This window comes from Rattus norvegicus, chromosome 2 (assembly GCF_021556685.1).
Source record: "Rattus norvegicus strain SHRSP/BbbUtx chromosome 2, alternate assembly SHRSP_T2T, whole genome shotgun sequence".
In the NCBI taxonomy this organism is placed as follows: domain Eukaryota; kingdom Metazoa; phylum Chordata; class Mammalia; order Rodentia; family Muridae; genus Rattus; species Rattus norvegicus.
Genome location: NC_141535.1, coordinates 234,186,652 through 234,213,141, shown reverse-complemented (window position 1 = coordinate 234,213,141; position 26,490 = coordinate 234,186,652). Strand labels below are relative to the sequence as shown.

The 26,490-nt window shown below is 40.7% G+C and overlaps 1 protein-coding gene and 1 pseudogene across 3 annotated transcripts in view; one reads left to right on the top strand and one right to left on the bottom strand.

The window, feature by feature from the left end:
• Positions 1-19,251: 19,251 nt before the first annotated feature.
• On the bottom strand, positions 19,252-20,986 carry LOC147996586 (uncharacterized; annotated as a pseudogene). The gene is made up of 2 exons (XR_015672601.1): positions 20,474-20,986; positions 19,252-20,438 (listed from the first exon to the last, which is right to left on the bottom strand). The product of XR_015672601.1 is annotated as an uncharacterized LOC147996586 (transcript).
• Pkn2 (protein kinase N2) overlaps positions 20,794-26,490 on the top strand; it is a 105,303-nt gene continuing 99,606 nt past the window's right edge. The window contains 1 exon segment of one of the 2 annotated variants that reach the window (NM_001105755.2): positions 20,794-21,197. In NM_001105755.2, the coding sequence (NP_001099225.2) occupies positions 21,150-21,197 (48 nt within the window). In that variant the 5' untranslated portion in view covers positions 20,794-21,149. 2 annotated transcript variants of the gene reach the window in all.

Genomic DNA, 26,490 nt, shown 5'->3' with positions numbered 1-26,490 from the left:
CCTTTCAATCATGATCCTCTTGTCCCGCTGAGCACTGCTACTCAGTCCCTCTCTCTTCTCAAATACTCCCTCCCACGTCCACACGCTTTGATTGTTTATGTTTTCCAATAGAGATTCCGCATAAGAGAGGAAATGTGCTATTTATTTTTCTGAGCCTGGCTTATTTTGCTTAACAGAATGATAAGGACATGATATCATCCTCCTTTGTGTGTGAGCTTTTTTTTATCCATTTATCTACCAAGGCTCACCTGTCTGGGTCCATAATTTGGCTATGATGTATAGTGCGGCAGTGAACGTGTGTTAGTTACCCTATTGCACACGGTCTTAGAGTCCTTTTGGCGTACACCTGAGAATGTTATAGTTATTGGGTTATTTGGTATTTAGTACAGCTTTTTTTTTGTTATAAGCAGCCTCTATTCCAGTTTTCCATAGTGGCTGCACAACTTACATTCCAACCAAGAGTGTAAAAGGGCAATGTTCTCCCTGGAACCTCACAAGAATGTGTCCTTTTCTTGGTGTAGCCATTCTGCCTGGGGTAAAATGGAAACTCAAATCTTGGATAAGGATGTTCAGTGTTTGCTCAAATACCTATTTTGATTTCTATTTCTCTTTCTAGAACTGTGTCTACTTGATATATTAATCCAATTACTGATTGGATAATTTGGGACATTTGGCGTTTGGGGTTCTTTAAATGTCTTAGATATTAATTTTTTTCTTTCAGGTGTATTTGGCAAAGATTTTTCTCCTTCCATAGGCTGGGTCTTCATTTGTCCAATTGTGTCCTTTGCTATAGAGAAGTTTTTAGTTTTATATTTATCTGCCAATACTAGCTCTTATTTGCAGAGTTGCTGAAGTCCCATTCCCCCAGCCACAGCCTACACGGAGCACAGGAATGAAGCACTCCCTCCACTTTCCCATCGGTAGTCTCAACGTTTCAGGACTTGGTGTTAACCTTGAGCCACTTTGTTAACCTTGAGCCACTTTGAGTCCACCTTATCACAGGGTGAGGTATGGGGCTTGGTTTTAGTATTCCACATGCAAATACATTTTTTAATTTATTTTCATTTTACATGCCTTGGTGTTTTGCCTGCCTGTATGTCTGTGTGATGGTGTTAGAGCTTGGAGTTACAGGTACAAACTGCCATATTAGTGCTAGAAACTGAGGCCAAATCCACTGGAAGAGCAGTCAGTGCTCTTAACCACTGAACCATCTCTCCGGCCCTACAAACACTTTAAATGCAACGTTTGTTGTAGAGATGGTCTTTTCTCCAACGTGACTTGCCACTTTTGTCAAAAACCTGAGGGCTGTAGCTGGCAGCTTCTTTTTGAGCATTCTGTTCTGTTCATCTGCTTGTCTGTTTTTGTGCCTGGAGCGCACTGTTTCATTACTCTAGCTTTGTAGTATAATTTGAAACTGGCATTGTTAGATTCCTTGCACTACCTTTTCTGTTTAAGATTGCCTTGGCAACTTTTGGAACTTTTGTGCTTCCAGAAAGATTTCTAAGGGTTTTTTCCTCTAGTTGTATGAAAAGGGTCATTGGTATTTGGGGTGGTTTGAGTATGCTTGGCCCAGGAAGTGTCACTGTGGGGAGGTGTGGCCTTGTTGGATGAAGTGTGTCACTGTGGGGATGGGTTTTGAGAACCTCCTCCAAGCTTCCTGGAAGTCAGTATCTTCCATTAGCAGCCTTCGGATTAAGGTTAGAACTCTCAGCTCCTCCTGCGCCATGTCTGCCTGGATGCTGCCACACTCCCACGCACATGATAACGAACTGAATCTCAGAACCTGTAAGCCAGCCCTGGTTGTTGTCCTTTATAAGAGTTGCCTTGATCGTGGTGTCGGTTCACAGCAGTAAAACTCCAGGCAATATTTGTATTAGGATTGTATTGAGTCTATAGATGTCTTCCTAAATTTTCTCCTGAATGGTTTCGATGACTGATCATTCAAACTTACATATTGTCCAATCTCTGTGTGTTTATACAGCTTTTTTTGTTTCTCTTGTTATTGATTTGAGATTTTGTACTATCATAATCTGATGTGATTCAAGAATTTATTGTTCTTTCTTTTTGTATTTGCTGAGACTTGTTTAATGGATTAAAATGTGATCCGTTTTAGAGGAAGTTCAGAGAGCTAGTTCAAAGAATGTTCGTTCCACAGCTGCTGAATAGAGCATGCTGCAAATGGAGATACGTTTCCTGTCCATTTGACCTGTTGGGCAGGCTTTTATTTTATTGTTCAGAGTTTCATGCATGTATATATTCCAGTTTGAGTATATTCACCCTCGAAATTCCCTTACTACTGTTTAGTTTAATTCAGAAGCTCCTTTGATTTTTTTTTTTTAATTTCGAAGATTCATCTATTGATGGGCACGTTATTAAAGTCACTATTACAATATTTTGATCAATTTGCTTCATAGGTTTTTTTTTTCATGAAACTGGGCACACCGATTGCAGTGGTTTGAATGAGGAGCTCCCTAGTGGGCTTGCATGTTTGAAGGTTTAGTCCCTAGTTAGTGGAACTGCTTGAGAAAGACTAGGAGGCATGGCCTCGTTAGAAGAGGTGTGTCACGGGGGTTTCAAAAGCCTATGCCAGGCCCAGGCTCCTCCTTCCTACCTGGGGATCAGAATGTAAAGCTCTCAGGTCTCAGGGCTGCTCCAGCTCTGTGCCTGTCTGCGTCCTGCCATGGTGACAATAGACCAACCCTCTGAAACCGTAAGCAAGTCGCCAATTAAATGCTGTTTTTTGTAAGAGTTGCCTGGATCATGCCTTTTCACAGCAATCAAACAGTAACTAAGACAAATGTGTATCTTAATGATAATTAAAAAGCTTATCAGGAAGATTAGACAATGATGATCTTATACAAGCTTAATAATAGAACCTCGAAATAATGAAATAAAAATAGAATTAAAGGGAATAATATAAACTCCACAACCATAGTAGGAAATTTAATGACTCAGAAAATTAGATTTTTAAGTCACTTAATACTTATCATCACAAAATATTATTAAGCTGTCCTAATTGGTAGTTACTATTGTATCATTATTGGCTGAGACATGCCCATGATCCATTCAAATAACACACACTGGATACCCATTATCTTTTGATGTTTGTGACGATTGGCCCTGGAATGCTGAAGTTTGGTCTTTTGCTATGTATTGTAATGCTAAGTCCTGACACCCAAGGCCATGTTGATCCCAGAAATGAGAGAGTCTGCACATACACAAGTGATGCTCTGTAACCTTGCCCCCCAAATTATCCCTTATTGGTGAATAAAGATGCCTACAGCCTATAGCGGGGCAGAAGAGAGACAAGCAGAGTTTGGGTTCCCCAGGTTGGGGCCAAAAGGGAACCATGAGGATGGAAAGAAGAAGGTAATGAGAGGAGACATCACCATGGGGTAGGTGAGTCACGAAAACATGGCCATGAGGGTTGGTCAACTAGAGTTAAGGGCAGCCCAGATGAACGCAGCAAGTTATAACTCAGGATTATTGATAGGGAAGTAGACATAATAGCATAGAGGGCAGATATGTACCCAGCTCTAATACGTTAAATGCTTATTATAAATAATGAAAGTTGTGTAACTTTTATCTGGGAAGTGAATGATCAAAGGCCGGGTAGTAACCCTGTTAAGGGATTAAATATTTACTACAACACCAAAAGGTATGCTGGATTTTGGAGAGACAGAAAATGAATATTTTCGGAGATGGGGCTGAAGAGATGTCAAAAAAAAGGGGGGGCATCAAAGCCACTGGAACTGGGAACCAACTGAAGCTGGAGCTGCGACTGGACACATGGTGCTCGGAACTGAACCCAAGTCCTCTACAAGATGCAAATGTTCTTAACCATATGCATGTGACATACATATGTTCATGCAGAAAAAAACACTCATATGCATAAAACAGAACCAAATAAATCTTAAAAAGAGAAGTAAAGGTAGGAAAGGCTTTCCCAAAAAGGAAATAAAACTGAATTTTCATATAGCTTCTAGGTTCTGGTGTATTTTCCAGTCCACCACTATTTTATCTTTGGCTATTTTACTGTTTGTGGCTTAAGTCAACACAGCAAACAATACACTGAGAAACTTGAAGAGTGCTGCATGAGGGTAAAACCAGTAACACCTGAATCGGAGGGGCGATTGGAAGTATTGCTAGCCTTGGAATCCTAAATGGTGTTTGAAACAGAAGTGAGGGAATTTTCTTTTCTTTATTTTGGCTGATCCACAATGTAATTCAAGTGAAAACCAGAGAAGTTTCTAGCACAATCCCTTGGTATTGAAAAGAACTAAACCAGATCACATGGACACAGAGGAGTTGCTAGCTGGGTGTTTGAATAAGTCATTCAATTAAAGCGAATCTGACGCATAAGTATACTGAAAATTTTTATTATTTCAGGTCCTGTTACTGCAAGATCAGACTGTTAGATGAGAAAAATGGAATGTAGTTCTGTTTTCCCAGTTGAGAGTAGAGAACTGACAAAATTTATGAATGAACACTGCACACTAAAGTAAGTTTCAAGACTGTAATTAACCAGAAATATATGAATTAATGTGGAGATTAGGATTGTCCTTAGATGGCTGAGGTACAAATTCTGTCTTACTCAGTCCATTTTCTATTGTTATAGCTAAGTACTTGGGACTCAGTGACTGGTAATGAACACAAGTTTATTTAACTTGTAAAAGCACAAAAGTCCATGGGTATAATCCTTTTAAGGAATGATATGACAGAGGGCATCTGGTGAGTCTGAGAAACATGTGTGCATGTGTGTGTGTGCGCGCGCGCGTGCATTCTAAGGTCTCTTTTCTTTTTTAGCAAGAAATCAGTTCCATCATGTGGGGGGCACATCCTGATGACCTTAAGAAATTCTAAGTATTGGGGTACTGACTGCTTTTGCAGAGGCCCAGGTTCAATTCTCAGGCACTCACATGGCATTTTACACCTCTTTGTGTCTCCAGTTCCAGGGGATCCATGGCACCAGACATGCATGAGGTGTACATACATGTGCATGTAGGCAAATTACCCATACCATAAAATAGAATAAATAAACCTTTTTTAAAAAAATTATATCTATCTAAACACTTAATTTTGTGACTAAGTTTCCACTTGAGAGAAGTTGGGTAACACATTCAACACCATATTACCAAACAAATAAGAAAGAAAGTAGATCGCCCTATACAAAGTTCAAGTCCAAGTGGATCGAGGACCTCCATGTAAAACCAGAAACACTCAAACTAATAGAAGAAAAAGCAGTCAAGAGCCTTAACCACATGGGCACTGGGAAAAATTTCCTGAACATAACACCAATGGCTTATGCTCTAAGATCAAGAATCAGCAAATGGGACCTCATAAAATTGCAAAGCTTCTGTAGGGCAAAGGACACTGTCATTAGGACAAAACGGCAACCAACAGATTGGGAAAACATCTATACCAATCCTACACCTGATAGAGGGCTAATATCCAATATATACAAAGAACTCACAAAGTTAGATTCCAGAGAGCCAAATAACCTTATTTAAAAGTGGGGTACATAGCTGAAGAAAGAATTCTCAGCCAAGGACTATCAAATGACTGAGAAGCACCTAAAGAAATGCTCAACATCCTTAGTCATCAAGGAAATGCAAATCAAAACAACCCTGAAATTCCACCTCACACCATTCAGAATGGCTAAGATCAAAAACTCAGTTGACAACAGATGCTGGTGAGTATGTGGAGAAAGAGGAACACTCCTCCATTGTTGGTGGGATTGCAAGCTGGTACAACCAGTCTGGAGGTTCCTCAGAAAATTGGACATAGAACCACCTGAGGACCCAGCTATACCACTCCTGGGCATATAGTCAAAAGATACTCCAACATATAACAAGGACACCTGCTCTGCTATGTTCATAGCGCCCTTATTTATAATAGCCAGAAGCTGGAAAGATGTCCTTCATCAGAGGAATGGATACAGAAAATGTGGTACATCTACACAATGGAGTACTACTCATCTATTAAAAATAATGACTTCATTAAATTTATAGGCAAATGGATGGAACTAGAAAATATTATCTTAATTGAGGTAACCCAATCAAAAAACAAAACAAAACAACAACAACAACAAAAAAAAACCACACATGGTTTGAACTCACTGATAAGTGGATATTAGCCTTAAAAAAAGCTCAGATTACCCAAGATAAAATCCACAGACCACACGAAGCTCAAGAAGGACAACCATTGTGTGGAGGCTTCAGTCCTTCTTAAAAGGGGGAGCAAAAATATTCACAGGAGGAGACATGGAGACAAAATTTGGAGCAGAGACTGAGGGAATGGCCATTCAGAGCCTGCCCAACCTGGAGATCCAGCCCATACACATACAAATACCAAACCCAGACACTATTGTTGATGCCAAGAAGTGCATGCTGACAGGAGCCTGGTATAGCTGTCTCCTGAGAGGCTCTGCCAGAACATGACAAATACAGAGGCGAATGCTTGCAGCCAAACATTGAACTAAGAATGGGGTCCCCATTGGAGGAGTTAGAGAAAGGATTGAAGGAAATAAAGGGATTTGCAACCCAATAAGAACAATACCAACCAACCAGAGCTCCCAGGGACTAAACTATCATCCAAAGAGTACACATGGACAGACTCAAGGCCCAGCTGCATATGTAGCAGAGGATGGCCTTGTTGGGCACCAATGGGAGAAGAAGTCCTTGGTCCTGTCAAGACTCGATGTCCCAGGGTAGGGGAATGTCAGGGCGGGAGGCAGGAAGGGGTGGGCAGATGGGTGGGGGAACACCCTTATAGAAGAAGGGGTAGAGGGATGGTGTAGGGTGTTTATGGATGGGAATCCGGGAAAGGGGTTAACATTTGAAATGTAAATTAAAAAATTCAATTAAACAAAAAAGAAAGTTAAGTAGAGACAGAGGAAAAATATCCAAACAAATGGATGCCGTGAATGCTGTCTTTACTCTGCATGTCTTCAATCCATGTCAGGTAATCTCTAATATGCTGGGTCTCGAGAAGGTGGAGAGGAGGGAAGGGCAGAAGGAAGACACAACGGGTATACTGAGGAGTACATCTTGGCACTTACAGCAGTAACTGCCAGTCTGTTTGCAACCCATCAACACCAGAGACAAAGTCAGTACCACAGCAAATGCAGCAGGAACAAATACTGAGAAAGCCGTCCCTACCACACTTCAAATCTCTCTCAGGAATGTCGTATCTTTCATCTATTAATACTGCCTTAGGCCAAGGATGTTCTTTATGAACTGCATGCAGATAAGAGATCAGTGGAAGGGGAAGCCCTTGGTCCTGCCAAGACTGAACCTCCAGCTGGAGGGAGGGCAGTAATGGGGGGAGGATGGGGAGGGGAACACCAATAGAGAAAGGGGAGGGGGAGGGGTTAGGGGGATGTTGGCCTAGAAACCGGGAAGGGGAAAACAATCGAAATGTAAATAAGAAATACTCAAGTTAATAAAGATGAAAAAAAAAAGAGAGAGAGATCAGATCTTTAACACTTTGAATGAGCGTTAGTTTTTCTAAGGCTTTATAGCTCCTGGCTTCATTTACCTTTCAGAGGAAAACAAATGAGTTAACTGTATGCATCGTTATAACTGGGGAATTTCAATTCTTTTGGCACTAAACTGATAGGGGAGGCAAGAATTGAGATCAACTTTTGGCATGGTATCTAGGGCAAGTAAAACATGTACTAATAAAAAATGATTCATTCAGAGATGTTAGACCACATCATGAATCGGTAGGACAAAAAAAAAAAAAATCCTTTGAAGGTGAATGGGTTTAGAAATATGATTCCAAAGTGAAAAGTAGGAGTGACGTGAAACCTTAATGGGGTATAAGAAATTATTCAACTTATTATTCCATTACTATGGTCACATCATGTCCAACCAATGAGTTGAAACTGAGAAAAACTGCTAATAAGTGCTGTTTGAGCAAATATAACTGAATTTTAAGTGTGTAGTTGTATGTAAATGGTACCTACCTAGTGAGTTTTAACATTACAGACTCGATGTAAATAACATCTTTACCAACAACAGACTTAAAAATGCATAGTTTTTGTTATGATGAACCTCATCTATTTCCTCTTTTATCATTAAATATAGTGAACATTGGAAGTTGAATATGATTTGACATCAGACATCATAAGACAGTCTATTGCCATAATGATTTTATTAACTATTCAGTATTAGACATTGTGGTTTATGTAGACCAAGTCAAGATGACATGAAGTTTTAGGGAACTAGTCATTCCGAATACAGACTTTTTGTTAGCATGGGGGAAATGTTAAAGGTAATCAAGGAAACTATATTTCTGAAGAATTTATAGTAAGACCAATACAACACAGAACAAAACCAAAAGCATGTCAAATTTTGTGTGAAATCCTTTGAAATGTTCCTACTGTCAATGGAATAGTGTCTACAATACCACCAATTTAGTAAGATCTCAATTCAGAAGATTGATCATTTTCTGTCAGTTCAAAAAGAATAGCTCTTAGGTTTCCATTCTTAGCACATAAAAAAAAAAATAGGAAGTGTCTTTAGCAAGTGAACTCATGAGGAAAATCTTGAATCTCTTGTAGGCAGCTCCAATTTCAAGTCAAGCGACTAGGTGTTCCCATGGCTTGCGGCTAAGTCGAAGCTGTCTAAACTGCTTTGGAGGTCTTTGGCAGATTGTTTTTTCAGCACAGTTTAAAATATGGTTCCTGCTGGAGAGATGGCTCAGTGGTTAAGAGCACTGACTGCTCTTCCAGAGGTACTGAGTTCAAATCCCAGCAACCACATGGTGGTTCACAACCATCTGTAATGAGATCTGATGCCCTCTTCAGCTACAGTATACTCATATATAATAAAGAAATAAGTCTTTTTTTCACCCATTTTTTATTAGATATATTTCTTACATTTCAAATGTTATTCCCTTTCCCGGTCTCCTGTCCATGAACTCCAATCCCCTCCACCTCCCTCATACAGGTATTCCCCCCCATCCATCCCTCTTACTGCCCCTCATATTCCCCTGCACTGGGGGTCCAACCTTGGCAGGACCAAGGGCTCCCCCTTCCACTGGTGCCCCAACAAAGCTATTCTCTGCTATATATGCAGTTGGAACCCTGGGTCAGTCCATGTAGAGTGTTTGAGTAGTGGGTTAGTCCCTGGAAGCTCTGTTGGTTGGCATTGTTGTTCATATGGGGTTGCAAGCTCCTTCAACTCTTTCAATTTTTCCTCTAATTCCCCCCCCCAAAGGGGTCCTGTCCTCAGTTCAGTGGTTTGCTGCTAGCATTGACCTCTGTATTGGACATGCTGTGGGTGTGTCTCTCAGGAGAGATCTATATGGCCCTTTCAGCATGCACTTTTTAGCTTCATCAAGCTTATCTAGTTTTGGTGACTGTATATATATGGGCCACATTTGAGACAGGCTCTGAATGGCTGTTCCTTCAGTTGCTGCTCTAAACTTTGCTTCCAAATCCCCTCCTATGGATTTTTCCCCTTTTAAGAAGGAGTGGGAGCATTTGCATTTGGGTCATTTCTTGAGCTTCCTGTGGTCTGTGGATTGCATCTTGGGTAGTTCCAGCTTTTGGGCTAATATCCACTTATCAATGAGTGCATATCAAGTGTGTTTTTCTGTGATTGGGTTACCTCACTCAGGATGATATTTTCTAGTTCATTCCATTTGCCTATGAATTTCATGAAGTCATTGTTTTTGATAGATGAGTCGTACTCCATTGTGTAGATGTACCACATTTTCTGTATCCATTCCTCTGTTGAAGGGCATCGGGGTTCTGTCCAGCTTCTGGATATTATAAATAAGGCTGCTATGAACATAGTGGAGCATGTGTCTTTGTTGTATGTTGGAGCATCTTTTTGGTATATGCCTAAGAGAGGTATAGCTGGGTCCTCAGGTAGTGGAATGTCCAATTTTCTGAGGAACCTCCAGACTGATTTCCAGAATGGTTGTGCCAGCTTGCAAACCCACCAACAATGGAGAAGTGTTCCTCTTTCTCCACATCCTCGCCAGCATCTGCTGTCACCAGAGTTTTTGATCTTAGTCATTCTGACTGATGTGAGGTGGAATCTCAGAGTCGTTTTGATTTGCATTTCCCTGATGACTAAGGATGTTGAACATTTCTTTAGGTGCTTTTTGGCCATTCTATAATCCTCAGCTGATAATTTTTTGTTTAGGTGTGTACCCCATTTTAATAGGGTGCTTTGGCTCTCTGGAGTCTAATTTCTTGAGTTCTTTGTATATATTGGATATTAGCTCTCTATCAGATGTAGGATTGGTAAAGATCGTTTCCCAATCTGTTGGCTGCTGTTTTGTCCTAATGACAGTGTCTTTTGCCTTACAGAAGTTTTGCAGTTTTATGAGGTCCCATTTGTTGATTCTTGATATTAGAGCATAAGCCATTGGTGTTCTGTTCAGGAAATTTTCTCCAGTGCCCATGTGTTCAAGACTCTTTCCCCCTTTTTCTTCTATTAGTTTAAGTGTATCTGGTTTGATGTGGAGGTCCTTGATCCACTTGGACTTAAGCTTTGTACATGGTGATAAGAATGGATCTACTTGCATTCTTCTACATGCTGATCTCCAGTTGAACCAGCACCATTTGTTGAAAATGCTATCTTTCTTCTATTGGATGGTTTTAGCTCCTTTGTCAAAGATCAAATGACCATAGGTGTGTGGGTTCATCTCTGGGTCTTCAATTCTGTTCCACTGATCTATCTGCCTGTCTCTGTACCAATACCATGCAGTTTTCTCTTTTTTTTTATTCACTATTGCTCTGTAATTCTGCTTGAAGTCAGGGATGGTGATTCCCCCAGAAGTTCTTTTATTGTTGAGTATAGATTTTGCTATCCTGGATTTTTTGTTATTCCAAATGAATTGCTCTTTCTATCTCTATAAAGAATTGAGTAGGAATTTTGATGAGGATTGCATTGAATCTGTAGATTGCTTTTGGCAAATTGGCCATCTTTATTAATCCTGCCAATTCAAGAGCATGGAAGATCTTTCCATCTTCTGAGATCTTCCTCAATTTCTTTCTTCAGAGACTTGAAGTTCTTGTCATACAGACCTTCCACTTGCTTCATTAAAGTCACACCAAGATATTTTATATTATTTGGGACTATTGTGAAGGGTGTTATTTCCCTAATTTCTTTCTCAGTCTGTTTATCCTTTGAGTAGAGGAAGGCCACTGATTTGTTTTAGTCAATTCTATCCCCCCCGACACGTTGCTGAAGTTGTTTATCAGGTTCAGTGGTTCTCTGCTGGAACTTTTGGGGTCACTTAAGTACCCTATCATATCATCTGCAAATAGTGATATTTTGATTTCTTCCCTTCCAATTTGTATCCCTTTGACCTTCTTTCATTGTCTGATTGCTCTGGCTAGGACTTCGTGTACTATATTGAATAAGTATGGAGAGATGAATAAATATTTAAAAAGAAACCTGGTTCCAGATACACCTTGCTGAGATCTTATAAGCCTCATTGTAGTGATGAAGGACAGTATTTGAATCCTCCACGTATTTCTCTGCAAAAAGGACTTTGGGAGGTTCTCCTATGATGGTTAGCACAGCAACACAGCTGAGTCTGAGTTTCAAACTGCTTGCATATGTGTATGTAGTTAGATACCTTAGAAATACAACTAAATTTGGTGAGCAGCTTACAGTTAAATGTTAGAGCAATACACAGACCATGTGAATTATCAGCATATAAAAATAAATATGCAAATGAATATAATACACTTTTCCAAAATAGCATCTTTAGTAGGGCACCTTTCATAAGAATTTTTATAAAGTGATATACTTTGGGTTGTTCTTATAACTAGTGGTTCTTATTTTTAAATAGAAAAATGTCTTTCTAGCCACACCCGAATTCATGAGATGTAGGCACATGAAGGATGGGTGCTTATAACCTGGCTTATTGTAAATTAAAAATATCAATTAAACAAGCTTTTAATAAGCGTGCATTACTTATCAGCAGCCTCTGATGATATTGAATGCTCTTGGATACAAAGTCCAATGTTATTTTTTTTCACTCAAGAAGCTGTAAGTCAATGCAATCAGCTTCTATAAGGTGGATTTATTAATTTAAAATGCAGTATTTACCAAATATGAAATGAGCGAATACTCTATAAAAGTAAATTTTTTATTGGGTAGAAAATTTAAATCTTTCAGAGAAATTCTTATCAAGGGCAAGCTTGAGAAGGGGGATTATTTAAATATACAACTAAAACTGTACCCTGTAATTGTACCCACTGTCCTCCACTCCTTTTAAAAATCAAACTGAGAAAACCTTTTTATTATGCTCAAAACTTATATGGGTTGGGAATTTGGACAGGGCATAGGAAGGATTCTCTTTCCTTGATGTCTATAGCCTCAAGCCGGATGATTTAAACAACCCAGAGCCTTAACTGATGAGAGCAGAGAGATACATTAATGATGAGTTTAAAGGCTTGGCTCAGCTAGCAGTACTGTCACAGCATCTGTGCATGGTCTCTCCTCAAGGCTTCATGATCTTACAGAATGGTTCCAGGATTCTAAGAGGGTTCCAGCTAAGAGAACGTGTTCCAAGTACTTAGAACAGTTTTTAACTGCCAGAATTAATTTATTCTAGGTCCCAAAGAATCCATTGAAATCTATTGATTTGGGCTTACAGAGCTTGAAAAGTCGAATGCTTTGCTGATAGCAAAACCCACCAAATATATAGTGGGTATTCTTAATTGTCCATCAAAACCCACCTTGAGTTCAGAGACATTTATCAGCCTCATCTGTAACTAGATATGATCAAGTGACTACCTTCACGCAATGAAATGTGACTGGGAATGTCTATTTTTGAGTCTTAGCCTCAAGACAAAGAACATTATTACCCCCATCATTATTTTTCTTCTCAGAAAAGTAGGCCATGGAATTCCCTGACCTGCTTTCAAATATGCAACTGCAAAGAATGCCGTAATTACTGGTGGAGCAGCAAGGATGAGGAGCCCAAAGTCCCTTACTGGCCTTCCAGGTCAGAGTCAGCCTGACCACTCCTGCTCCTCTGTGCAGTCCAACGTACAGATATTACTAATATTTCACTGTAACAACAAAAGTCTTTATGAAGGTTATTTAGGAAGAAAAGTGTTTAATTTAAAAAAAAAGCTTACAGTTCTTGAGGCTTTAAGTCCAAATAGCTTCACCTCTGTAATGAGGGTGGCTTCTTGGTTGCACTGCCTCATGGCAGATAGTGGGTCACAGAGTAAGTGGTCACATGCTGTGATGCCTAGTCTTGGTTGTCAGCTTAATCACAACGTATTAACAAAACCCCAAGTAGCTGAGTGCTCTTGGGAAGGATTTTTCTTAATTCGCAGTGGGAAGACCTACCTTGAATCCAAATCCTTTGAGGTGGTATGGCAGTTTGAATGAAAATGGCCCTGTTGGGTTATATATTTTCATGCTTAGAATCCAGTTGGTGAAGTGTGGCCTTGTTGGAGATGGTGTGCTGCTGTGGTTTGGGTTGGAGATTTGAAAAGTCAACTCCAGTCTCTCTGCATGAGAACTCCGTCCTCACCCACTTCTCCAGCACACTACCTTTGTGCTGCCATGATGAAACTATAAGGAAGCCCTCAATTAAATGCTTTTTTTTCTTTTCTTTTATTGGATATTTTATTTACATTTCAAATGTTATCCCTTTTCCTGGTTTCCCTTCCAGAAATCTCCCATCCCATCCTCCCACCCCCCGCCTCCATGAGGGTGCTCCCCCACTCATCCACCCACTCCCTCCCACCCTGGCATTCCCCTACACTGGAGCATCAAACCTTCACAGCACCAAGAGCTTCTCCTCCCATTGCTGCCCTACAAGGCCCATCCTCTGCTACATATGCAGCTGGAGCCATGGGTTCCTCCATGTGTACTCTTCGTTTGGTGGTTTAGTCCCTGGGAGCTCTGGGGGGTGCAGGGGGGATGGCTCCCCATTAGTTGATAGTGTTGTTCTTCCTATGGGGTTGCAAACCCTTTGACTCAGTCTTTTCTCTAACTCCTCCATTGGACCGTTCTCAGTCCAATGGTTGGCTGTGAGCATCTACCTCTGTATTTGTCAGGCTCTGGCAGAGCCTCTCAGGAGACAGCTATATTAAGAGTTGCCTTGATTATGATGTCTCTTAACAGCACTAGAGCAGTTACTAAGACAGGTAGGAACAGCCATCTTAAATCTTGGCCACGCCTTCTAGTGGCAGCCTAAAGAAAGGAAAAGGGCCTGTCTGCCCTTGCTCTATCTGGGCTCTTTAACTTTTTTATTTTGTCAATTTGCAACATGTTAGACATTGTCTTATCTTTTATTATTCTTGTGAAACATGTTTGTTTTCTAATGACCAAAATGGGTAGATATGGGGGTGGGAGGGAAGGAAGGTGGGGAGGAACTGGGAGGAGTGGAGGGTAGGGGGAACTATAATCTGGATGTTATTATATGGTAATAAAAATCTATTTTCAAATAAAATTTATTTTCAATAAAAGGAAAAAACCGTAAAAACAAAACTTTAATTTCCCAATTGTGGTTTAAAACACTTTTTACTACCTTACACTTATACTTTAGTGACCATGTATCAAGGATGTAGAATTTCTGATATCTCTCTCAAGAGAACTTGTTATATATTTGGAAGACATTTCCAAATAATTCCATTTGGGATAACAACAGATATGAGGATCTGACAATGATCAAACTATAACAGGAACAGGAGTGAGATTCACTTGTCTCTGGAGGGTAGGAAAATAGAGGCGGACTCAGTGTGGAAGTGAAAGGCATCAGAGCCCTCAGTGTGACCTTTGTCTAAAGTTAGTGAGCTCTGGAGATGCTGGAGATGTTGAGGGTGACTGGCCATGGACTGAGTTTCTGGTCTACAACAATGTAGGCACTATCAAGCCAGTGTGGAAGCTGTGTAAATATATGTGGGAAAAAAAAGTAGCAAGCACATGAAAATAGCCTGCCAGAGAACAGGGAAATAGAGTGGAAGAAAAAGGTTCTTAACTTTAGAGGCTCTAACACTGAACATCAAAGGCAACAATATTTCATTCTCTGGCTAGTGAGTTATACATTCAGAGATATAGAAAAAATTATTTACTACTTGTGAAATACTATATTGGGCTATATAAACCATGCATCCCTTTTTAGTGATTAAAGCCCAATAGAAGAGCTATGTTATATACATTGTAAGTGCCTATAAAATGTGAAAACAAAGTAATGTGGCAAGGATCCATTAGGCATAAGATGTAATTATTTATAATCTGTCCAAGTGCTTGGGCTGGGATCTTTTGGAAACATGTATTTGACAGTGAAGGAGTCTTTAGAAGCAAAGGCTGCATCAGATAAACTGTTACTGTGCTTCTGTTTGTGCCCTCTAGTCGAAACTGTGGTCCCTCTTTTACTGGTGGTTATCACCTTGACAATCTAGTTAGGTCAGTATGGGAACACACACACACACACACACACACACACACACACACACACACACACACACACACACACACGCTCACCTTGAAAGGTTACGGAACTTTCAAAGATCCCCAAAACAAAAATATAGCAATGGGACTTTCTCGAAGACTGGCAGACACTAGTACCAAGCTTTGTGTGCTTCCCCTCCCTTCCTGACAAAACAGACTCTGCTTCCGCTTGTGCATCATTTTATGCTCCTATTTTTTTGTTGTTACTGTTGCTTGTTTGAAGCAAGGTCTCACTATGCAGCCCTGGTTAGCTTGAACTCACAGTGCTCTGCCTGCAGCATGCTGAAACGTTTAAAGGCATGTACTACTAAGCCAGGCCCTCATTCCTATCCATAAAATGGACACTTTTCAGCATTTTCACTGCCATGATCCTATAAAATAAAACATGGGAGGTGGAAAACTGAATTGACCTAGTTTTCTTCCTCAAACTTAATTCTCATTTCCAAACTGTTGCTTTCCTTACCTTGTTCCAGCACGTTTATTAACATGGGGAATTCCTGCTGCTATTTTTTTTCTTCTTTTACTCCATTTTATTAAATTGGGTATTTATTATTTACATTTCAATTGTTATTCCCTTTCCCGGTTTCCAAGTCAATATCCCCCTAGCCCCTCCCCCTCCCCTTCTATATGGGTGTTCCCCTCCCCATCCTCCCATTACCGCCCTCCCCCCAACAATCACATTCACTGGGGGTTCAGTCTTGGCAGGACCAAGGGCTTCCCCTTCCACTGGTGCTCTTACTAGGCTATTCATTGCTACCTATGTGGTTGGAGCCCAGGGTCAGTCCATGTATAGTCTTTGGGTAGTGGCTTAGTCCCTGGAAGCTCTGGTTGGTTGGCATTGTTGTTCATATGGGGTCTCAAGCCCCCTCAAGCACTTTCAGTCCTTTCTCTGATTCCTTCAACGGGGGTCCTGTTCTCAGTTCAGTGGTTTGCTGCTGGCATTCGCCTGTCTATTTGCCGTGTTCTGGCTGTGTCTCTCAGGAGAGGTCTACATAGGACAAATCTTAATGTGGCATGGGATTAGTTACTCACCTCATTTGGCTCCTTGGTTGTGGTGTTTCTCTGAGGATTATGTACCCTGCCTCTTGCTATGTGGTATACAAAGGTTTGGCTTCTCTGTTAGTCTGGGTTCAAAGTGAAGACCACAAGGAACAGAGCCATGAAGGCATACAGCAGGAGACAAGCCTTTCTTTGGCCCAGCCTATCCTGAATGAGGTACATAGTCTATGAGCTCACATACTGCTTCAACTCTTTGTTGTAGCTGAATTGGCCTTTCAGTAATTGGAAACTTGGTTCTATTGTCTCTCCTTGGAGTTTGTTTTCTTATTTCTTCTTTTGCCCACACTTACCCACTAGGGAGATCCTAGTTAAGTATTAAGAATTCAGAAAAGGATTGCTTGACCTTTATGTAAAGTAACCTGAGAAAAAACACGCTGAGGCACAGAACTGTGATCGGAGAACTCAGGAGGCTGAGGCAAGAGGACTGCAAGTTCAAGGCTGGCTTGGCAATTTAGCATGACTGTCTGCAGTTAAAAGTTTAAGGGCAGACAGTCTGCCACAGTCACTACAGCTGACTTAGCTCTTCTGTGTCCTTGACCTCAGGCTTTTTCTCTTATCCTCAGAGGGTGTACAATCAAATGGTTTCTGTAAGGGTGTTCTTAAGGAAAGCAATGAAAAGATATTCTTTTAACTTTTTTTTTGCGTATTTGTGTGCACACACAATTGTGTAGTTGCACACGCACGTGTGTAAGTACAGAGGTTAATCTTTCTTCAGCTGCCATCCTCCTTGTTTTTTGAAACAGGGTTTCTCACTCACCTGAAAATCAGCAACTTGACAAAGCTTGGCTGGCCAATGAGCCCCAGAGATCTGCCTGTTTCCTCTGGCAACCCCAACCCAGCCTTCCTATTATAGGTGTGTACCACTGTGCCTGGGCCTGGCTTTTTTTTTTTTTTTTTAACCTGGTATCTGGGGGATACAGGTTTCTGGTGCCTGCAGAGCAAACAGCCTAGTGACTGAGCTGTCTCACTTCGTCCTCCTGAGCTTTAGGATTCTTATTGTCATCACCACTTACTCTGTGGACACTGACAGTTCATCTGAACAGCTGCTTCAACAGGACTCAAAAAGCACCAAGTTAACTCTACCACAATTTCCCCTAAAAAGTTCTCTTACGGAAAGGGCATCAAAAATAGGAAGATAGAGATAACATGATCTGTATAGTCAGCAATTGAAACTGTGTGTGTGTGTGTGTGTGTGTGTGTGTGTGTGTGTGTTCATCTCTATTTAAAGAGCTTTAAAATATCTGTGAAAAAATTTAAATGATGCCGTATGACATCCGTAGGAGTGACACAGAGTAGGTATTTTAATGACTTAAATTCCCTTCCTTTTGTTATTGTTGTTAAATATAAACTAGACTATAGTGAAGCAAACTGTATTTAGGCTTCTCTAAGAACATTTATAAACAGGGCCGAAACACACCTGAACACAACACTTCTGAATCAAAGTGATAAGCATTTCCATTACAATGATTTTAAGTATGCACCACTCAGATAAGTATGCTTCACTTTCAATTATCTCCCCCGTCCTCCAAAACACACACACACACACACACACACACACACACACACACACACACACACACTGAGCTGGGTGGTAGCTTTTAGCCTAAGTTAATTTGCTTTTCAAACTATGATCCTGCGGGTTTTCTGCCTCTCCTTTGGGTTGCTCTAGTTTCCCCAGCACAACTAGTATCAGAAATAATTCCTATATCTTTGAAAAACCTGTGCACTTGTTTACACTTACAGATGATCTGTAAGATTAAAGTTATTATACAGGTTAGGACTATGAAAAATTTAAGTCTTTTCCTATGGTGATATAATGCTCTTTGAATTCAGTTTATGAGGATTCTATTTTAAAGCACAGAGCAGATTAAAACCAACCCAGGTGGCAAATGAAATTCCAATTCTAAGACTTTGTTCTTTACCTGTGTCATTTAATAATACTATTTTTTTCCAATTAGTTAAACTGGGGTTTATTATTTAGTACTTACTGTAAGAGCTAGGCTACATGTTTGTCTCCTTAGGGTTAAAATTCCATGCTGCTGAAATGTGAACATTTTCTCTTTAGCTCTAAATTTGTTTTTCTAAAGAAATCTCAATGTCTATGTTTCTATGTGTCTAACATTTATGTAGCCCTTGCTGGTTTGGAATACATTATGTAGACCAGGCTGGCCACAAGCTCACAGACTTCTGCCAGCTTCTGCCTCCCAATTGCTGGGATTAAAAGAGTGTACTATCACACTTGGTATTGCACAAATAATTCTTAATAGTTAAACACTTGTTATGTATATATGGAGTTTCTCATTTTTTTCCCGGAGAAAGGTGAAATATATATACCAGTAGGAATCTAGTGACCCTAAATTGAACACTTTAAATGGTAAGTTTTGCTATGTATACTTTACAATAAAAAAATACTAGCATTAACTCCTACATCTTTGTAACTACTATTTAAAATTGCAACATAGTGTTTTGGACACAACACTGCTTCCTCAAAAGGACTCCCTACTCACTTGTTATAGTCTCTTTCTTAATCCTCCTTATAACTCCAGGGTCTAACTCTCTCTGACTATTAGTTACTGGGGAAGGTAATTATATATCCTGGCTTTTCCAAATGTTGTTAGTTCCTTGTTGCTTCTTTGATTAATAAGCCTTCACGTTATTTGCAAGAGTTACAAACGTTACTCTACACACTACAGAAAGTATGAAGACAAAGTAGTGTGTCTCAGGTTTATCGATCTACCATTCTTTTTTTTTTTTTTTTTTTTTTTTTTGGTTCTTTTTTTCGGAGCTGGGGACCGAACCCAGGGCCTTGTGCTTCCTAGGTAAGCGCTCTACCACTGAGCTAAATCCCCAGCCCCTCGATCTACCATTCTTGAAGCAACAGTTAATAACCAGCCAATTCCAGCTCTAGCAAAGTATTTTAAATCCTGCAGTACGATGAAACTGGATCCGTGTTTATACATATTTCACTTAAGTTATAATCAGTATGTAGAATGAAACAGTATTCCTAAGACAAGATTTGGTGAAGTAACAGTGTGCAGCCAGCCATAAACCCATTTTAAAGTTGATTGTGTAACCTGATTAAGCTACCTGTTGCTTTTACTGTTTTCAGTCCAGGCAATTCATTAAACAGAACTTTCGAAGTACACAAAGTACACACTGGAAAATTTTGTCAATATATTGTGAATCGGTGTTAAAGAACTCTAGATTTTCAATGTTTTCTGAGTTCAGTGAGACTCTGGGAGACAATCTGTAGGAGCCTGCATCAATAACACAGGAAAAGTAAAGTTCTTCTCAGACCTGAACCTCCCCGCCTGGAGCCTGCCTTTAATTCCTCATACTCACTAAATGGCTACCACCACTTTCTCCAAATTGCTTTTAACCAGCTAGCTGCATTTAATCGTCAGAATCCCAAGTGAAGCCAACACAGAGAATCCACTCACTGATTAGACAAAAGCCACAGCTTGGGGTCTCTGTTGATACTTGTGATAGTGTTACTTGTAGAAGCCCCATGGAGTTACAACTACGAGTTACACTATGCTACTAAGTAGACTATGCTACTAAGTAGCTAGTTATGGGATGCTACTAAGTAGACTATGCTACTAAGTAATTAGTTCTCATTTATACCTCCCCCAGTCAGGTCGGCCTCGGTTCCTTCCCGAAGTTGATTCTGCCCCATCTCTTTCCGTTAAACTTAGATTAAAAAAAAAAAATCAACAAATGAGCCAGTTCAACTTTGAGCTCAGTAGTTTTCCAGCTCCAACCACCGCTCAGGGTAGCGCTCGAGGAAAAGGCAGCCAGTGGGGATTGCCCTGAAAAGTTGTTGGAGCTCTGACCACTCCCACTTCTCCAAAGTGCCTCTTCCGTGCCGGTTTGGCTCACAGTGCACCTTACTGGTGGCGACGTCGCGCGAGCCTAAGGCAAGAGGTTGACACGCTTGGGCAGGTTAGGGAGGGAGGAAGGGGCAGCACGGGGTGGGCGAGCTTCGGGACGAGGCTCCCCAGAAGGGCGGGCCGAAAGTAGCCCCAACCTGCGGCCGGAGGCCAGACTTAGCGTTCGCGCGGAGCCGTTAAGCGCAGCCGGAGGTGGGTGTGGCCTGCTCGCCCTTCCCGCCTCCCGGCGACGCGAGCCCGGGCCTTTCGCCTCAGTGTCACCCCGGCCCACCCAGAGCCCGCCCCGCCCCGCGCGCCTGGCCTCGGGGTCCCCGCCAACACCATCTTCCCAGAGCCCGCCCAGCCGGGGGCGGTGGCCGCGGCCGTCACGTGCGCCGGCAGCCGCCAAGTGAGGCTGCTTTTGCGACACGGTGACAGCCAAATGGTGCGACAGGAGGAGCTGCCGCCGCGGCCGCTGCGCCCCGCACCGAGAGCTCTGAGGCGGCTCCCGGCGTCGCCCTGAGGGAGCGGCTGAGGGAACAGAGTCCGGCGGGCGGCGGCGGGCGGCGAGGGGAGCCGCGCCGAGGGCCCTCGCTCCCCGCCGCTCTCCATGAGCCGGGCCGCCTGAGCCGCGCCTGCAGCCGGGCCGCGCCTCCATGACTCCCTAGTTGCTGCTTTCTCTCCGGTCCTCACCCCCCCGCCCGGCTCCCGTCCCGCCTTCTCCCTCGGCCGCGCCGCTGGCCGCTTTCAGGTGCGGAGTCCCGAGCGGAGCGCCATGGCGTCCAACCCCGACCGGGGGGAGATCCTCCTCACGGAGCTGCAGGTAAGGGCCGCGGCCCTGCGGGAGCGCCGCCCTGGGAACACGGGGGAAGGCGGCCGCGGGGTCTGGGACGCTGTGCGGCGCGCCCCTGGCCCGCTAGGTGTGGAAACTCGCGGGTTGTCAGGCCGGAGCCGCTTCTCCTCCCCGGGACCCAGTCTCCCGCGCGCTCTCGGAGGCCACCGGGCGGAGGGACACCGTCTCCGCGGGCGGGTCCGTGCGCTCGCTCGGGTCCCCTCCCGGTGTCACCGCCCCGCCCTCCCCCCAACCCCGCTCCCGAACTCCTTTGAATGACTCCCAGGCTGTGGGCGGTTCCCTCCCCTTCCCCTCCGACAGCACAAAGAGCGCCCCCCAGAACTTCAGCCCCGGAGGACTTGCTCCCAAGTGATGGCCTTGCGCTGCCAGCCCCCTTCAGGTGACGGAGAGCCTGTAGCGTGATCTGCGGGCCGCGGCTTTCTCTCAACTTTTCCTTTTTAACTCCATGAAAGATAGATAGGTGGTCTCTCCGATGACTCCCCCTGCTCACATCCGGAAGTTCAGATATTGATGCCTCCCCCACCCCAAGACTTTCATTTTCTCTCTGATTTGGACACAAGAGAGTGAGAGAGAGCTACAGAAGTTGTTTACAAACCAGAGAACAGTTCATTAAGTGAAAACGTTAGGCAGCACATGTCCGCAGAAGATAACAAAATAGATCTCTGAATTAGTGTATTCCGTGTCAAAGCAACATTATTCTTTTCCTATCTACAACAAAATATTTGATGAAGTAAGCACGATTTTTCTTTTGAGATCTCTATGGAGTCGAAGACTTAAGTTTACCATGTTGTTTAGTTTTCATTACTGTGGAGTATTCAAGGGATTGTTTACATCTGGATTAGAATTTTGTCTCTAAACTGGGTTTGTTTTGTTTTAATGTATTCATATTTTGGCTACTCAGTTGATTTTTGTTTTTATGATGACAAAGTTAATAATTGCTTCAATGTGTAAATTTCTTTTTGAAATGCCTTTCTTTCTAGATTCCATTATAAGTCTGGTATATTCGGACAATCAGATATCAGTTTAAACACATTGCTGTGATATTTGCTATATCTTAATCAAAATTAGAGACTTGTACAGGGCACACAAATACACTGCTGCACTTGTGGAATCCTTCGGAAATGTAAAGTTCAATTTCCTGTCATTCGAAAATGTCACTATATAACCTTTTAACTACAATTAGCTTTTAGTAAGCAACTCTTCACAACACAGATTTGCTAACTGAATAGATCCTTTTAGGAATTTACATGCTTCTAAAAGTAAGCATGTACTTTTGGTCTTAAATATTTTGGAAAAAGCATATATTGCCTTCTTTTGAAATATGAAAAGCATATTTATAGAAGAAAATGCCTTTAAAATGGCAGCATTTGTCTTATCTGTGGTGTTGAATTATAAAGTATATGGCATCCTTGTATTTTCGGGGGGTTGGCATAAATGCACTTATTTTGGCATTGTAACCGAAAGCATTTTTTATTATTAAGTTATATTTAGGAACTTTTTGTTAGTAAGGTCAATTTCAGCAGTAACAAGCAAGTTAAAGAAGGAAAAAAAACCCTTTAAATATGACAAGTTAAAAAGTGGAAACAAAGGAACACCCAATGGAGTTACTTTTTATAATAAAGTATAGCTTCCTCTAAAAAATAGTTCTTATTATCTGGTACTTCAACAACTTTTACATTGTCATATATGGAGGACATTTTTCTTAGTTTATTTACTCAGCTCTAATAAAAATTCTTGCATCTAAAGTTTATTATGTTTACTAATATTTATACTGTTCCCTATCATCACTTTACACCTCATTTATTCAAACATTTATTTCATTTAGTCATGAAAATGTACGTTGACTCAATATTTGCCAAAAGTTTATTCAGAGTCATTTTTTAAGCTTCTAAATTTTTTGAATTTATTTAGACTGAAAATTAGTTTCTTAATGATTTTCTGCCAAACTAGTATGTAACCAATTTTAAGATGTGTTTAATGGCTGAACACTGTTACTTCACCATATCTTGTCCTAACAATACTGTTTCACTCTAGATACTGATTATAAATTCAATGAAATTCTTATTTATAAGCATACATTCAGTTTCATTTTTTAACTATACTGCAGAATTTGAAATACTTTGCTAGAGCTGGAATTGGCCTTTGCTTCTTGAAAGGCAACTTTGTAACTCTGAAACACGTTATTTTGTCTTCATCCTTACTGGAATGTGTCTGTGAGTAACATTTTGTAACTCTTGCTAATAAGGTAGAGACTTATTAAAAAGAAAGCATTAATAGAGTGCACACTGACCTTGTTAGCCAAAAACTTAAAGCTTAAGGAAGAATATTTGTTATAGTAAAGACAAAAACAGTTTCTAGCTTTTATATCATAGTATTCTCAATTTTTTTTATTTGAATCATAGCAGGAAACTAATTTTTGTGAGACAAAAAAAAAAAACCCTAAATTTTATTTCTAAGAAAACTGGGATTAATTAAAAGTATCAAGAATCTTCAAAGGCTATTGCAGTAGTTTTAGAGAACACAGAAGCAAATATTGAGTAGAAGAGAATATTTATAATTTTGTTGATATTGGTGATTTATCTCCTTCATCAAAGTTCCTAAAGAGTTTGCTTGGGTAAAGAGAATTTACTGGAGAAAAGTTATGGTAGGTAGTTGCCCTTAAGTTATAGATGCTAGTGTCAACTGAATGTCTACCAAAACTGCTGAAGTCGCTAACCAAGGCAAGATGAGTCTTACTTTCTACAATAGCACAAATATCATTTGTACTGGTAGAGCATTTTAGGAAAGTGCAAATAGCACATTATTTGCTACACATAAGACATTGTTCTTAGGTATATTTTATACCTATTTGATATTCTCAAAGATCTAGTAGGGTAAGGTATGTTACTTTTATTTTATGAACTAGGAAACTAACCTCAAGAGTGTTAGGTTTTCAGGCATTGGGACACATGCCATTAATTCCAGCACTTAGAGGGAGAAGCACAAAGAATGCTCTGAGTTCAAGGCCTACCTGGTCTACATAGTTAGTTACACGCTAGCCAGAGCTCAGTAGTGAGATGCTGCCTCAAAAACAAAAGCAGGAAAACAATCAGCCAACAAATAAGAATGTTAAGTAAGTTTCCCATGGTTACAGTGTTAAATCTGAATTTTAACTCTGATCTGTGTGTTTCCATCACTAAGTTGTCTCAGTTCTGTGAACTCATGTCATGTATTCAGTCATTGTATGTCAGTTTCTAAAAACTGGTCCAAATGTTGATCAGCGTTACCTTTGATGTAAACGTTAAGATCCCACTAGAATCAGGAGCAGTAGTCTTTATTTGGTAGTGTGTGGTAGCCATGGTTTATTAATTTCTCAGAGGAGGCACTATTCCACAAAGCAACACTATAAATCATCCTCTCCAGGCTTCCTTGGCTTCACATTGACTGTCTCTGATGAGAGATATGGGTTGATTTCTCAAATGACTATTCATAGTTTAAATTTTAAGTTTGTTCACAACCTAGTTCAGTGTTGGCACTTAGAAGGTGCTTGGAATATTAATAGGAAGGTTCCATTTGTTACCTTTAATGAGGACTGTCTTGATCATTTTATGAGGAATTTATTGTAGTTATTGTCATATGCAATTACAGTTAACCTTTGTATCCTTGGGTTCTTCATTCATAGTTTCACCCAAATAAATAAATGCCTCTGCCTCCTGAGTGATGGGATCTCTGAGTTTGAGGTCAATTTGGTCTATATAAAGTTATGGGAAACCCAGAGCTACATAGAAACTATTAGTTTCAAAATGGTGAGAAGGAGGGGGAGGTGTTGATGTGTGTGTGGGGTGTGTGTGTGTGTGTGTGTGTGTGTGTGTGAGTCTATGTGGAGAAATGAAGAGGTGGCTCATTCCCCAAACAGTAATAGCATTTACAGTTTACTAAAGGATGTGTGTAACTGATATTACAAATATACAATTGTTCCTTGGAATCAATAGGTAATTTATTCCCTGCCACTTGGTAGATCTCAGAATTCCTAGATGCTTAAGTTTCGTGGGTGAAATGCCATAGTATCTTATATAGTCTATAATCTTCCCTTTTTCCTTAGTCACCTGTAGATTGTGTATACTGCCCAGTATATACATGCTTAACTGTTGCATTAGATGAATTGATACACAAGAATTATATAGAATTGATAGTAAAATATATCCATTTTAAAAAATTTGCAACACCTACTTTGCCGAATTAAAGGTTTACTCCCTAGGCACATAGGCATTTTAATTTATTGGAAAATAATTATGATAGACTTTGGAATTTATTTTTGGTTCTAGAAGATTTGCCTCTTATATGCCAATGTGTGCTAAGTAGCATGTTCTTTTATACATTAGCCTTTTTGGTTTTCCTGCCCTGTAGTTATAAAATGGATGTAAGTCTCTTGAGTTATTTTGGCTGTTTCAGAGTTTACATTGAATAAATTACGTGTAATTTTTTCTTTTATTAAACCTCAGGCATACACACTATTGAATCGTTGTTGGAATAGGTGCTCATGGGCCACCACTGTCCCTCCTGTAGCTGTGCATTGTTTTCCTCTTTCCTTGATCCCCAGCTTCACCTCCTCTCCGATCCACATAGTCATCACTGAGGGTAATGTGGGTTAGGCTCTTCCTTGTGTGGAATTTTATAGAATGTATAATCGTAAAAGATGTGTCATTTACCTGAGCTTTTGTTTTTTATATAATCGTGTTGAATATAATCTTGGGTTTCCACCTACATTAGATAAATTTATCCATGTTATTGTTTATTATTGTAGTCATTCAATATAACTGCCATAGTTTGAGACGATAGCTCCCATTGTTGAATAGTTGAGTATTTAACTCCTGTTAGTAATTTATTTTTTGTTTTTCATAATTTTGAGTTAAGATATTATGGACTGTCTGTACATGTTTTCCATGAATGTCTAAGAAAGAGATAAAAGTATAGAGGCTCAGTTGCTGCTTTACAGGGTAGGTGAACACTTTTGGCATTAAGAGGTGATACTGAACTTCCAATAAGCTTGTGACTATATATCTGTTGCAGATTTGGCATAGAAAGAGTAACAGTATAGTTTATGTCTCTGGATTTGTTAACTTTCCAAGTGAAAAGCCCTAGGCAGTTGTATAAAATAGTGTACATGTCACACATGGTAGGCACTGAAATGTTAGCTGACTTAGAGTACATGTAAAAATTATTTTCGAGAGTAGTTTGCAACTCATTTCCCCGTTCCATTTCTCTTAAATTACTTAATACTGTT